This window comes from Mandrillus leucophaeus, unplaced genomic scaffold, assembly GCF_000951045.1.
Source record: "Mandrillus leucophaeus isolate KB7577 unplaced genomic scaffold, Mleu.le_1.0 Scaffold200, whole genome shotgun sequence".
Classification (NCBI taxonomy): Eukaryota; Metazoa; Chordata; class Mammalia; order Primates; family Cercopithecidae; genus Mandrillus; species Mandrillus leucophaeus.
In genome coordinates, this window is record NW_012102033.1 from 1,257,761 (window position 1) to 1,268,993 (window position 11,233).

The 11,233-nt window shown below is 57.4% G+C and overlaps 1 protein-coding gene across 2 annotated transcripts in view; it reads right to left on the minus strand.

Annotated features, from left to right (window-relative positions):
• Nucleotides 1–715: 715 nt before the first annotated feature.
• Nucleotides 716–11,233, minus strand: part of CYTH2 (cytohesin 2) — a 13,432-nt gene continuing 2,914 nt past the window's right edge. Inside the window, exons 4-13 of one of the 2 annotated variants that reach the window (XM_011979373.1) lie at nt 10,370–10,488; nt 9,434–9,514; nt 8,803–8,915; nt 8,497–8,645; nt 7,870–7,981; nt 6,800–6,802; nt 4,687–4,763; nt 4,487–4,558; nt 4,240–4,394; nt 716–3,969 (exon numbers count right to left, since the gene is read on the minus strand). In XM_011979373.1, the coding sequence (XP_011834763.1) occupies nt 3,882–3,969; nt 4,240–4,394; nt 4,487–4,558; nt 4,687–4,763; nt 6,800–6,802; nt 7,870–7,981; nt 8,497–8,645; nt 8,803–8,915; nt 9,434–9,514; nt 10,370–10,488 (969 nt within the window). In that variant the 3' untranslated portion in view covers nt 716–3,881. The remainder of the gene's footprint in view (nt 3,970–4,239; nt 4,395–4,486; nt 4,559–4,686; nt 4,764–6,799; nt 6,803–7,869; nt 7,982–8,496; nt 8,646–8,802; nt 8,916–9,433; nt 9,515–10,369; nt 10,489–11,233) is intronic. The other variant, XM_011979374.1, reaches the window with a different exon arrangement.

Here is an 11,233-nt window from a genome sequence, read left to right on the forward strand (position 1 = left end):
GGGCCTGGACTCCTGGGTCTGAGGGAGGAGGGGCTGGGGGCCTGGACTCCTGGGTCTGACGGAGGAGGGGCTGGGGGCCTGGACTCCTGGATCTGAGGGAGGAGGGGCTGGGGGCCTGGACTCCTGGGTCTGAGGGAGGAGGGGCTGGGGGCCTGGACTCCTGGATCTGAGGGAGGAGGGGCTGGGGGCCTGGACTCCTGGGTCTGAGGGAGGAGGGGCTGGGGCCTGGATTCCTGGGTCTGAGGGAGGAGAGGGCAGGGTCCCTAACTCCTGGGTCTGAGGGAAGAAGGGGCTGGGCCTGGACTCCTGGGTCTGAGGGAGGAGTGGTTAGTTCTCCAGGGCTGACATAACAACGTACCTCAAAATGAGTGGCTTAAATCACAGAAACTAATGGTCTCCCAGTGCTGGAGGTCAGAAGTCTGAGATGAGGGTGTCGGCAGGGCTGGCCACTCCTGAGGCTGCGAGGGAGGATGAGTCCCCGGCCTCTACCTGGCTTCTGAGGGTGTGCTGGCAGCTCTGGTTTTCCTCGGCTTGTAGAGGCATCACCCCAATCTCTGCCTTCACCTCCACACGGTGTCCTTTCTGTGTGTCTGTCTCTGTCCAAACTTTTATAAAGACACGCATCCTACTGGATTAGGGTCCACATGAATGACTTCATCTGAACTAATTATATCTGCAATGACCTTATTTCCTAATAAGATCACATTCTGAGATTCTGGGGATTAGGATTTTAATATAAAGTTTTTTGTGGGGGTGGGGAGACACAATTTGACCCGTGCTGAGTCCATTTTGTGTTGCTCTGACAGAAGAACTGAGGCTGGGTCTTTATGAAGGAAGAGGTTGATTTGGCTCAGATTCTGATGGCTGGAAGGTTCAAGACTGGGCAGGTGCACTCACTGAGGACCTCCCTCACCCCTGAGGCTCCTTCTGCTCTAGGGGGAGGGCAGAAGGATGTCGCTGTGTGCACAGAGATCACGTGGTGCTGAAGGAAGCAAGGGAGAGAAAACCAAATTCCCAAATTCCCAAGGGTGAGAACTCACTCACCTCTGAAGGCAGGCATTAATCTATCCATGAGGAATCCACCTCCATGACCACGTAGCTCCTATCAGGCCCCACATCCCAACACCTGCCACACTGGGGCTTGAATCTCAACATGAATTTTAGTGAGGACAAATGATATCCAAACCATAGCCACCTGAAAGAAGTGGGCTGACGCCGGGCCCAGTGGCTCACGCCTGTAATCCTAGCACTTTGGGAGGCTGAGGCAGGTGGACCACCTGAGGTCCGGAGTTCGAGACCAGCTTGGCCAACATGGTGAAACCCCGTCTCTACTAAAAATACAAAAATTAGCTGGGTACGGTGGTACACATCTGTAATCCCAGCTACTCGGGAGGCTGAGGCAAGAGAATTGCTTGCACCTGGGAGGCGGAGGTTGCAGTGAGCCGAGACGGAGCCATTGCACTCCAGTCTAGGGGACAGAGCGAGACTCCCTCTCAAACAAAACAAAGACCAAAAAAAAAAAACCCCAAAACAAAACAAAAAAAAAGAAGCATGCTGGGAGCTTAGGGGTCCTGGGCGAGGAGGGAGCCAGAAGTCAGAATCCTCAGGCCCTGGGGGAAGATGGACTGTGGGCAACGCTGAAGGTCAGTGTGCAGTGATGCAGCCTGGCTGGAATGTTCCACAGGTATCTCCAGCTTAATTTGGTCAAAACGGAATGACTGATTTCCCCTAAAATACTCCCTTTCGACCACCTCAGCCATGGCACTGTCATTCACCAGCTGCACAGCTCTCAGCAAGTCCTTTTGGCTCCTCTTTCAAGACTCCTAGCGTGGCCCATCGTTCTCTGCCTCCACAGCCACGCCATCCTGCACCGCACAGTCTTCTCTCACCTCCCTGCTCGCCTCCAAATTATTCTCTCTGCAGCAGCCAGGGGCCCCTCCTGCAACTTCAATCCAAACATGTCAGGCCCCTGCCTCCTGCCCTTGCACGGCATCCATCTCTTAAGAATCCATCCAGAGGCCCTCCCGGGGCTGCCCAGGCCCCACACGACCGGCCGCCTGCCTCTGCCCTCCCCTCCCACCACATTCCCCTCCCACCGCACTCCCCTCTTCGCCACGAGCGGGCTCCGCGCCTTTTCCTGCCCCTGCCTGCAACAGAGCCGGCCGCCCTGCACGCAATTCATCCGGGGAGGTGGCAGAAAAGGGTGACCTAGTGGCAGGACCCGCTGTTTACCCCGGGACCTCATCTCCCATGACCTTCTTGGGTCGATGACTCCACTTCCCTGGCACCTGTGGGAAAGAGAAGTGGGGAATTCTATTTTCTCATTTGGAACTCCATTTCCCACCAGCCCCTGGGGCCACGGCGGTCAAAGCCTCCTCTCTACCCTCCACAAAAGTACAGGATCAAACCAAGAAAAAGAAGGCAAACACCGCCACAGTCTCGCGAAACTGGGAAACTGCGACGCCCGGAAAACCTCGGGTCTGGGTCTACCGTGGCGGGGGCGCCGCACAGCCTGCCGGGAACTGTAGTCCATCTTCCCGCGGAGGGGCGCAGGGTACGTGCACTGCGGGACCCTGCAGGCCGGCGGGTGCCTGTGGCCAAGGGCGGGACAGGGATAAAGGCCCAGAATTCCCAAGCGCCAGACCCCATCGGAGAGCTCAACAGCGAACACAGCGGGCGGGAGGGACTACAACTCGTGGCACGCCTCGAGGCCACCGATGCCTCTCCACCCACGTCCCTGTCCCTGTCCCTATCCCGGGCCCTGCCGGGAGTTGCAGTTTTTTGTTTTTTGTTTTTAACTAAAGAGCTCCTTGGCTTCAAAGGCGGGCATGGGAGAGTGACATGGGACCTCCCAATCCGCCATTGCACCCTTCTCGGGATCCACAAGCCCTTGTTCTTTGGGGACACCACGCATACCCCAACTGGAGGGCAAAAGGGCACAGGCCTTAGCCCAGGATTCAGGGGTACCCCGCATGCCAAGACTTGACCTTCATAGAGGTGATCCTCACATTTCTTTGGCTGTCTAGAACCTCAGGTAAGACGTTAAGAACGCCGGTCCTCAGCCCTATCCTTGACACAAAATGTCCTCCAAAGGAGGCTAATCCTTTGGGGACAGACAAGCCTGGCTCTGGCACTAGCCCATAGTGCCGCCCTCTTGGCCCCATCTAAGGGTGCCCAGCCCTTCAGGACATCCCATCAGCAAGGCCATTGCAGAACACGGCCACCTCCCCGCTCATTCTTCCCTGACCCTCCGAGGTGGTCGCATTTATAGTTCTTCCAGCTCCAGGTTGTCCTCAAGGCCCTGGCCCAGCTCACCTCATCAGTTTTATCTCCTGCCCCTCAAAGACCTCAAGCCCCATGAAAGCAAAGATGGGAACCAGCTAATGGCTGTAGCATAACTGGCTGATGGCTGTCAGGCAACTTCTAGAATGAACGCTAGACCTTAACCCTGAACCCCTGCATTCTAAACTCCGTTTCTGGCCAATTCCAACTCCAGACTTCCACCACATGAACCTTCTCCCTTTCCTCCACTCCTGCTGGGCTCGGGGTGAAACCAGAACAGACCCATCGGGACAGGCCCCAGAAGCCACACCCAGGCAGCACCCACAGACACAGGCGGGTCCAGGCCCCTGTCCAGGGAAACAGGCTGGCTCCACCGAGCACCTCAGCTCTGTCAATCCCAAGAAATGAGGGGGTCAGCAGGCCAAGTGGTTAAATAATTAATAAGATTACCAACAGCGTGTTAATTACAAAGAACAGAGAGGAGCTAGAGGTGGTGCATTTTCCAAACAGGGAACCAGGATCCACAGCCCCAAGGCCCAGGGGTCCGGCCACCGAGGCGGGGCAGCTCCGTAATAAATAATGGAGTTGGGGGCAGGGGGTCAGGGCTGCTCCTGCTTCTTCTTGACTGAAATCCGCTTCTTTCTCGCTGCCAGCATCTCATAGAAGGGGTCCACACTCACAGCTGCCCTGCAGAAAGGGAGAGGTCCCAGGATGAGGGCCAAGGAGTCCAGGCCCCCAGCCCCTCCTCCCTCAGACCCAGGAGTCCAGGCTCCAGCCCCTCCTCCCTCTGACCCAGGGGCCCAAGCCCCCAAGCCCCTCCTCCCTCTGACCCAGGGGTCCAGGCCCTAGCCCCTCCTCCGTCAGACCCAGGGGTCCAGGCCCCAGCCCCTCCTCCGTCAGACCCAGGGGTCCTGACCCCCAGCCCTTCCTCCATCAGACCCAGGAGTCCAGGCTCACTGGATAGACTTGATCCACTCATCCTTCTCCTCCTGCGTCGGGGCTGAGATCCGGTACACCATGTGGTTTCCCTCTACCACTCGGCCATCCGCCTCGGTTTTGCAGGCTTTGATGAGCTGCCCCTTATTGTTGGGGATGTAAAGTTCAAAGCAGTTCTGGGGACGAGAGAGGAAGGGCGCAGGTTAAGAGCCAGCCCTGGGCAGAGAAGGCCCTGCCCTGGCAGGAAGGTGTACAGAGAGGGTCTTACTGGTTTCCGGGGGTCGTCCACCTCTCGGATGCTCAGATTCTCCAGGGGGATGATTCCTCGGGGCTCCTTGTCCTGAAGAAGCAAGTTGAACAGAACTCAGACTTCCAAATCTTCACCCCAGCCCGCCTCCCTCAGCCCCAGGAGTGCAGGCTCGCAGCCCTTCCTCCCGGAACCCAAGGGCCCAGCCGGGCCCCGCTCACCGTGGTGTACTCGAAGTAGTAGAGGCAGTTGTCTGTGAGGATAAACCAGCGCCGCTTCCACGTCTTCACCCGGCCCCCTAGAAGGGAAGGGGCGGGAGGGGCCTGGACTCAACGGGGGACAGGGCCTCTGGGAGATAGGAGGGGCATGAGAAGCAGAGCAAGAGCGGTAGAGGTGGGGCTCCTGGGGCCTAGGACAAAGCCACTGCGTGGGGGGAGACAGACAAGCAGGGCCGGGCGTGCTGGGGCTCCAGGAATCGTCCACCCCCAGCTTGGGGCTCCACATTTTCTAAGTCTGTCAGCCCCAGCCCAGGATCCTGAGCCCCCAGCCCCCGCCTGTGGGCAGGAGGCCAGGGCGCCAGGGCAGCCCCTCCCCTCGTCTAGTGATGGGAGACAAAGACAGGTCGTGTACCTACCTCCTGGGGCAGACAGCGAGAAAGCAGGCAGGACCAGGTGCAGGAGAAGGGAAGGCGGGAGAATGGAGCACCCCCAAGAGCCGCAGACAACAGAAATAGGGTGGGCGCAGGGAGGGATGCGCAGGGGCGGGACAGAGAGGCAAACACAGGAGAGAAACACGCAGAGAGGGAGGAGAGGGAGAGAGAGGGAAGAAAACCAGTTACATCCACATGAGGGGGCGATGGTCGGGGCCCCTCCCTCCCAGAGAGGCCAAGGGCCATGAGCCCCAGGTGGCAGCCTTGAAAACCCCTTGCTTCGGTACAGGGCCCCAGCCTACTCCCTAAGGTCTGTCCTAGACCAGGAGGGTCCTCCCTCGACATGGTAAAAGTGCCTCTCCCCTGGAGGTGGCACCACAGGGGAGAAGGCAAAACCCCCAGTCCTTGGCCTGAGGAGGCCGTGAGGGCCCATCTCAGCTCCTGCACAAACTGGCTGTGTGACCTCAGGGCACTCTCTTGGACTCTCTGAACTCCAGCCTGCAGACTCACTTCAACCTCCACCTTCCTGTAGCAAAATGACCTGCTTCTGGCTTCCTTGTGGGCCCAGGGTTAAACAATGACAGTAAGAATGGCTTTTATTAGGCATGGAGTAGCAACCACCATCACCAATCTCCACTCCTGTATTTCCATCTTTTAAGGAAGGGGTCCTGGCGAACTGGCACAAAGGGAACAGAGGCCCTCTGGTCAGAGACGTCCCTGGGCTGGGCAGCCTTAGATGGGACTCAAAGCCAAACTGAGGCGTGAGCCTCAATTTCCTCATCTGGGAAATGGGAAAGGTTCCTGCTGACAGGGGCAGTTTTTTTTTTTTTTTGAGATGGAGTCTCGCTCTGTCGCCCAGGCTGGAGTGCAGTGGCGCAATCTCAGCTCACTGCAACCTCCACCTCCTGGGTTCAAGCAATTCTTGTGCCTCAGCCTCCCAAGTAGCTGGGATTACAGGCGCCCGCCACCACGCCCGGCTAATTTTCGTATTTTTAGTAGAGATGGGGTTTCACCATGTTGGCCAGGCTGGTCTCGAACTCCTGACCTCAGGTGACCCGCACGCCTCAGCCTCCCAAAGTGCTGGGATTACAGGCCTAAGCCACCGTGCCCGGCCTGACAGGCACAGTTTTGAGGGAAGCAGTTCCGCGTGACGCTGGCGCCTTCCTGCTTCTTTCTGGCCCACTCACTGCCAGGGGCGCCTCGAGGACTCTCAGATTCCCCCAGCAGTCTGCCTCCCTTGCATCGAATGCGGGGATCTGGACCGGAGTGTTGGTTGGACAGTGATTTGCATGTTTTACTTTTATCTTATAGAGACAGGGTCTTGCTCTGTTACCCAGGCTGGAGTGCAGTGGCAGAATCACAACTCACTGTAGCCTCGACTGCTTGGGCTCAAACAATCCTCCTGCACCACCAGGCCCGGCTAATTTTTTAATTTTTTGTAGAGATGGAGATATCGTTATATTGCCCAGGTTGGTCTCAAACTCCTGACCTCTAGCAATCCTCCTGCGTTGTCCTCCCAAAATGCTGAAATTCCAGGGGTGGGCCACTGTGCCCAGCCTGACTTGCGTATTTTACATTTACCAGGAAACCCTGGCATCTGTGGAGGCGGTGATGCCCTGGTTTAAGAGACAGTTCCACATGGAGAGGCCCCCAAGACTCAAGAGGCCAAAGCTGCCCTGTCCAACCTCCTTCTGAGAAGCCTGGCCTTGACTCCCTTCACTGAGCTGGAAGCTTCCTGTGGGCTCTCCTGCTGCCACGGGAAGCCTCCGCTATTGTGCTGGACTGTAACTCCCCAGATCTGTCTCGCTGGAGCAGCTGTGCACCGCTTCTCCACTATAAACCACATCTCACACACAGGTGGCACCTACTGTTACCAGGCACGGCTCCAGGCCAGTGTCTCTCAACCTCAACTATGCATTGGGAGCTTAAACGGTGACTGATAGCCCTTCTGCTCCTGAAAGCCTGACTTCAGGAGTCTGTGGCCTGGCCACCGGAGTTTTCGAGGTGCCCAGGCAAATGTCATGTGCAGCCAGGGCTGAGAACCACTCCAGTCCTCGTGCTAACCCCTCATCATGCTACGATCCTGTCTGATCCATGCTAACCAACCTTGAATGTGCCGGTGCCACATGTTACGACGAAGACTCCCCCCTCCATCTCAGCTGGGTCTCCCGACTCATCTGCACCAGCCCTGGCTATTCCCGCCCCAGCCGGGAGCCAGAATCTGGGACAGGTTTCCTCGCCTGTTTGGCTCTTTTCTGCCTGTGGGTGGTGTTTCGGGAAGGATGGCTCCTGGATCAGCCAGTGCTCTGGGCCTGATGCCTTGGAGTGCGGGCTCAGTCCTGCCTGGGACCCTGGGAGTTCTTGCCAAGGGCAATAACATGCTCCGGGGGTTTGGCTCCCTTGGGCTGGGTTAACGCAGTAGGGAAAAGCCTCAGTGAACTCTTCCCCCACAAAAGGACAATGTCACCTGCCTCTCACTGCGTCCTCAGCCCAGCTCAGGGCCTGGCACAGAAGGGCTCCATGAACATTCGTGGGTAAAGAAAAGGGGTTGGGAAGTACTTACTACAGGCCAGGCCCAGCGCACGGGCCTGATTTTATTTTCAGCACCATTTTTTGGGTGTCGAAAACTGAGGTTCAGAGAGGTCGAATCATTTGCCTCAGTTCAGGCAGCAGGTTTGTGTGGAAGCTGAGTCCAGGGCCCAGGCCCACGAATGTCCCCCTGTGGAGGGACCAGCGGGGTCGGGAGGTCACGTACCCAGCTTCAGGAGCCAGCCCTCCCGGTCTGGGTTGAAGAAGGTGTGGGTCAGGTCGTTCCCGTCATCCTCAGGAATCTTGAAGGGCTCATTTCGGATGCTGTCGTAGAGGTTCTGAGGAGTGAAGGCTCCATTAGCCATTCAAGGCCCCTGGGACCCCCCCCGCCAAGGGTTACTCAGGGTGGGGGGCAGCGAGACCAGGGGTGGGATGACTCATGGTGGGGAAGAGAGAGGGGCAGGCTGGGGAGGAGGGGAAGTGAAAGGCAGAGAAGTGAAGGGAGGCCGAGGTGGGGGAGGAAAGAAGAGATGCCCTGGTGACAGGTGGAAGAGCCGGCTCCGTCCTCAGAGAAACAGACAGATGGGGAATGAGGCCAATCAAGGGCCAGAAAGCATGACAGCCAGAGATAGGGCAGACAGACAGGCCAAAAATGTCAGGGCCAAAGCCTGAGAGAGACAGTCAAGAAGAGAAGCAGCCAGAGTGAGAGAAAAAGATCACGCAGGAGTTGGCACGATCGCACCATCTTGGGGGTGATGGCAGACAGCTCGGGCACTAGGAGACCACAGGTGGGGCGGGGGTGTCTGTGGCAGGAAGAGGGACAGGGCTGAGGGGCAAGGAAGGGGGGGCTGACCCTGAGCAGCTCCTCAGGCAGGTCCCCGCCCTCGTTGATGCCCCGGTTCATGGCCACAAAGCGCTCCAGGCCTGGCTTGTCCCGGACATTGGGATTGTGGAGACTGGTGTTGAGCATGATGACGGCGAAGGACAGCACGTAGCACGTGTCTGCACCAGACAGGGCAGGCGGTGACGACCCAGGCATGTCAGCCCCCAGTGCCCCCACTCCCCAGGACCCCCAGCTCCCAGCCCCCTCCCTCCCTCAGACCTAGGGGTCTGGGCCCCCGTCTCCTCTTTCCCAGGACCCAGGAGTTGGGGCCCGCACCTGTGGACTGGAAAACCCCAGGGTTGCACAGGCAGTATCGCTGGGCGAAGGCCTCCATCATCCGGTCAATTTTCTGGGCCTCTCCGGGGAGGCGAAAGCTCCATAGAAATTGCCTGGGTTGGGGAGGGGCCAGGAATGGATGCTAGGGCTGGCGGGAGCCTGTCCCCACTCTCAGTCCCTGTGATAGGAACTGGTCCATGAGGAATCCCAACCTTCCGGCCTCAGCAGGTGGTTCAGGTAAGGTCACGTGATCCAATCTGACCAATGGGCATTGGCCATAGGAGTGTTGTGGAGCGGTACAGAAATAGCCTCTTTCTGCTAAGTTTGCTAGACAGGTCTGGGGGTTGGTTGTGGCTTGTTATCAGGTAAGAGGGTCTGCAGAGAGCAATGCTGACACAGTAGCAAATACAAGAGACAAAGTCGACTTTCTGACCACCATTTGAGCTCCTGGATATAGCTATGCCTGAAGGAGGCCATAACCTTGGACTTTGATGGTGCAGGACGCACTCGGTTCCCTAGTTTTTGTTTCTGTTTTGCTTGTTTCTGTTTTTTTCTTAAGGTTTGTCACTTGTAACTAGGAAGGCCCTGACAGGTACATTCCTGGCCTTCCAAACCCCTCCCGGTCACTCACCTGAGGGCCTGCACCAGATTGAGGTCGGTGAACTCATGCAGATCCACAAAAGCATGGAGCACCGCCAGATTCAGCTCTTCCCTGGAAGGACAGGACAAAGTCAATGCAGTTTGGAGAGGATGGAGCAGGAGTGGGCAGGAGGCAAGGCCCTGGGGAAGTCGTGCCCCTTCTACTGCACCACAGCTGCCCTCTGCGGAGGGTGAAGTTTCCTGCTGGGCTCCCACACAGGCCTGCCCCCACGGTGGGGGATGCTCAGAACACACTCTTGGGAGGAATATATGGCTTGGGAACCCAGGTTAAGCCAGACCTTTGTACAGTTGGGAGAAATCCCGCAAACATGTATGCTACCTACTGTCACCTCTCTCAAACGATCCCCACACTCCCCAGGTATCCAGACACAGTCCCCATCTCCCCCAGACATCCAGAGATGCTTCCCACGCACCCCAGATCTCTGTAAATCCCTGATTCCCAGACGTCTACAGATGGCCTCCAACCATCTGATGTCCAGTCCCATGCATTCTAGGCTTCCAAATGACCCCCACAACTCCTAGGCTCCCCACAAGGGCCCAATGGTCCCCACAGCTCCCAGATGGCAACCCAGTGCCCATGCACAGCCATGGTTTACCCCTGTTCTCATGCTCCCATGACCCTTGAGAGATGTTCTCCACCCTTCTCAGATATAAATGGATGCTTCCCCACAACCCCCAGGTAATTCCAGAAGGCCCCGCATCCCCAGATGCTCTCGGGTGGCCGCAGGCTCCCCTAGCCCCTGTGTCCGTCCATTCTGTCACAGTCCAGTCAGAAGACGCATCTGCCGGGGCCTCTCTGTGGGGAGGCTGCAGGGCTGTTCCACCTGCGAGCTGCCGGTGTGAGGGCAGGAGCTGGGCGCAGGTAGCGGGAGGGGCGGGCCCCACAGGAGCTGAGTGGTGGCCGTACCTCTCCCCCAGGTAGTCCCCGATGGCTGTCTTGTTCAGCCCCTCGCCCTTGTACAGGAAGCGGGCAATCTCCTCGGGTGTGTTCTGCAGCAGTTCATTCTCCACCAAGAACTGGATCCCCTGGTGAGTGGGGACAAGGTCTCAGTGCTGAGAGCCAGAAAGCTACCCCCCTCACCTCCCTGGGAACCTCAGCAACCAGACCTACCCCCACCCTCAACAGACCAGGGCCAGGTTTCACTTTCAGCCTTCTCAAGGGTCTTAAATAGGATTCTTCCCAACTCATGGCCTTTGCACCTCACGGCCTACCCTCTCTGCCTTTGCCTGGTTAATTCCAGCACCAACAACAGGGTCTGGCAAGGAACAGATGCTCAGTACATTTTCTTTTCTTTCTGAGACCTGGTCTCGCTCTACTGCACAGGTTGGAGTGCAGTGGCGTGATCACAGCTCACTGCAGCTTCGAACCGCTGGGCTCAAGGGATCCTCTCCCTTCGGCCTCCTGAGAAGCTGGGACTATAGGCATGTACCAATACACCTGGATAATTTATTTATTTTTATTTTTTCTAGAGATGAGTTATCACTATGCTGCCCATGCTGGTCTCAAATTCCTGCCTTCAAGCAATCCTCTCGCCTCGGCCTGTCAAAGCACTGGGATTACAGGCATAAGCCACGGAACCCAGCCAATAAATGTGTGTTGAATGACTGAACAGAATTCCAACTGCTTCAGGAAAGAATAACGTGACAACCTTGAGCAGACGCAGCCCCTCAAGGGCTGTGAACTCCAAGCCCTTGCAGACTGGAGGCTTCTCTCGCTCTCTGTGCTATGAAGCCCTCTCTACTGCTGCCATATCTCACTCTGAATTGGGGT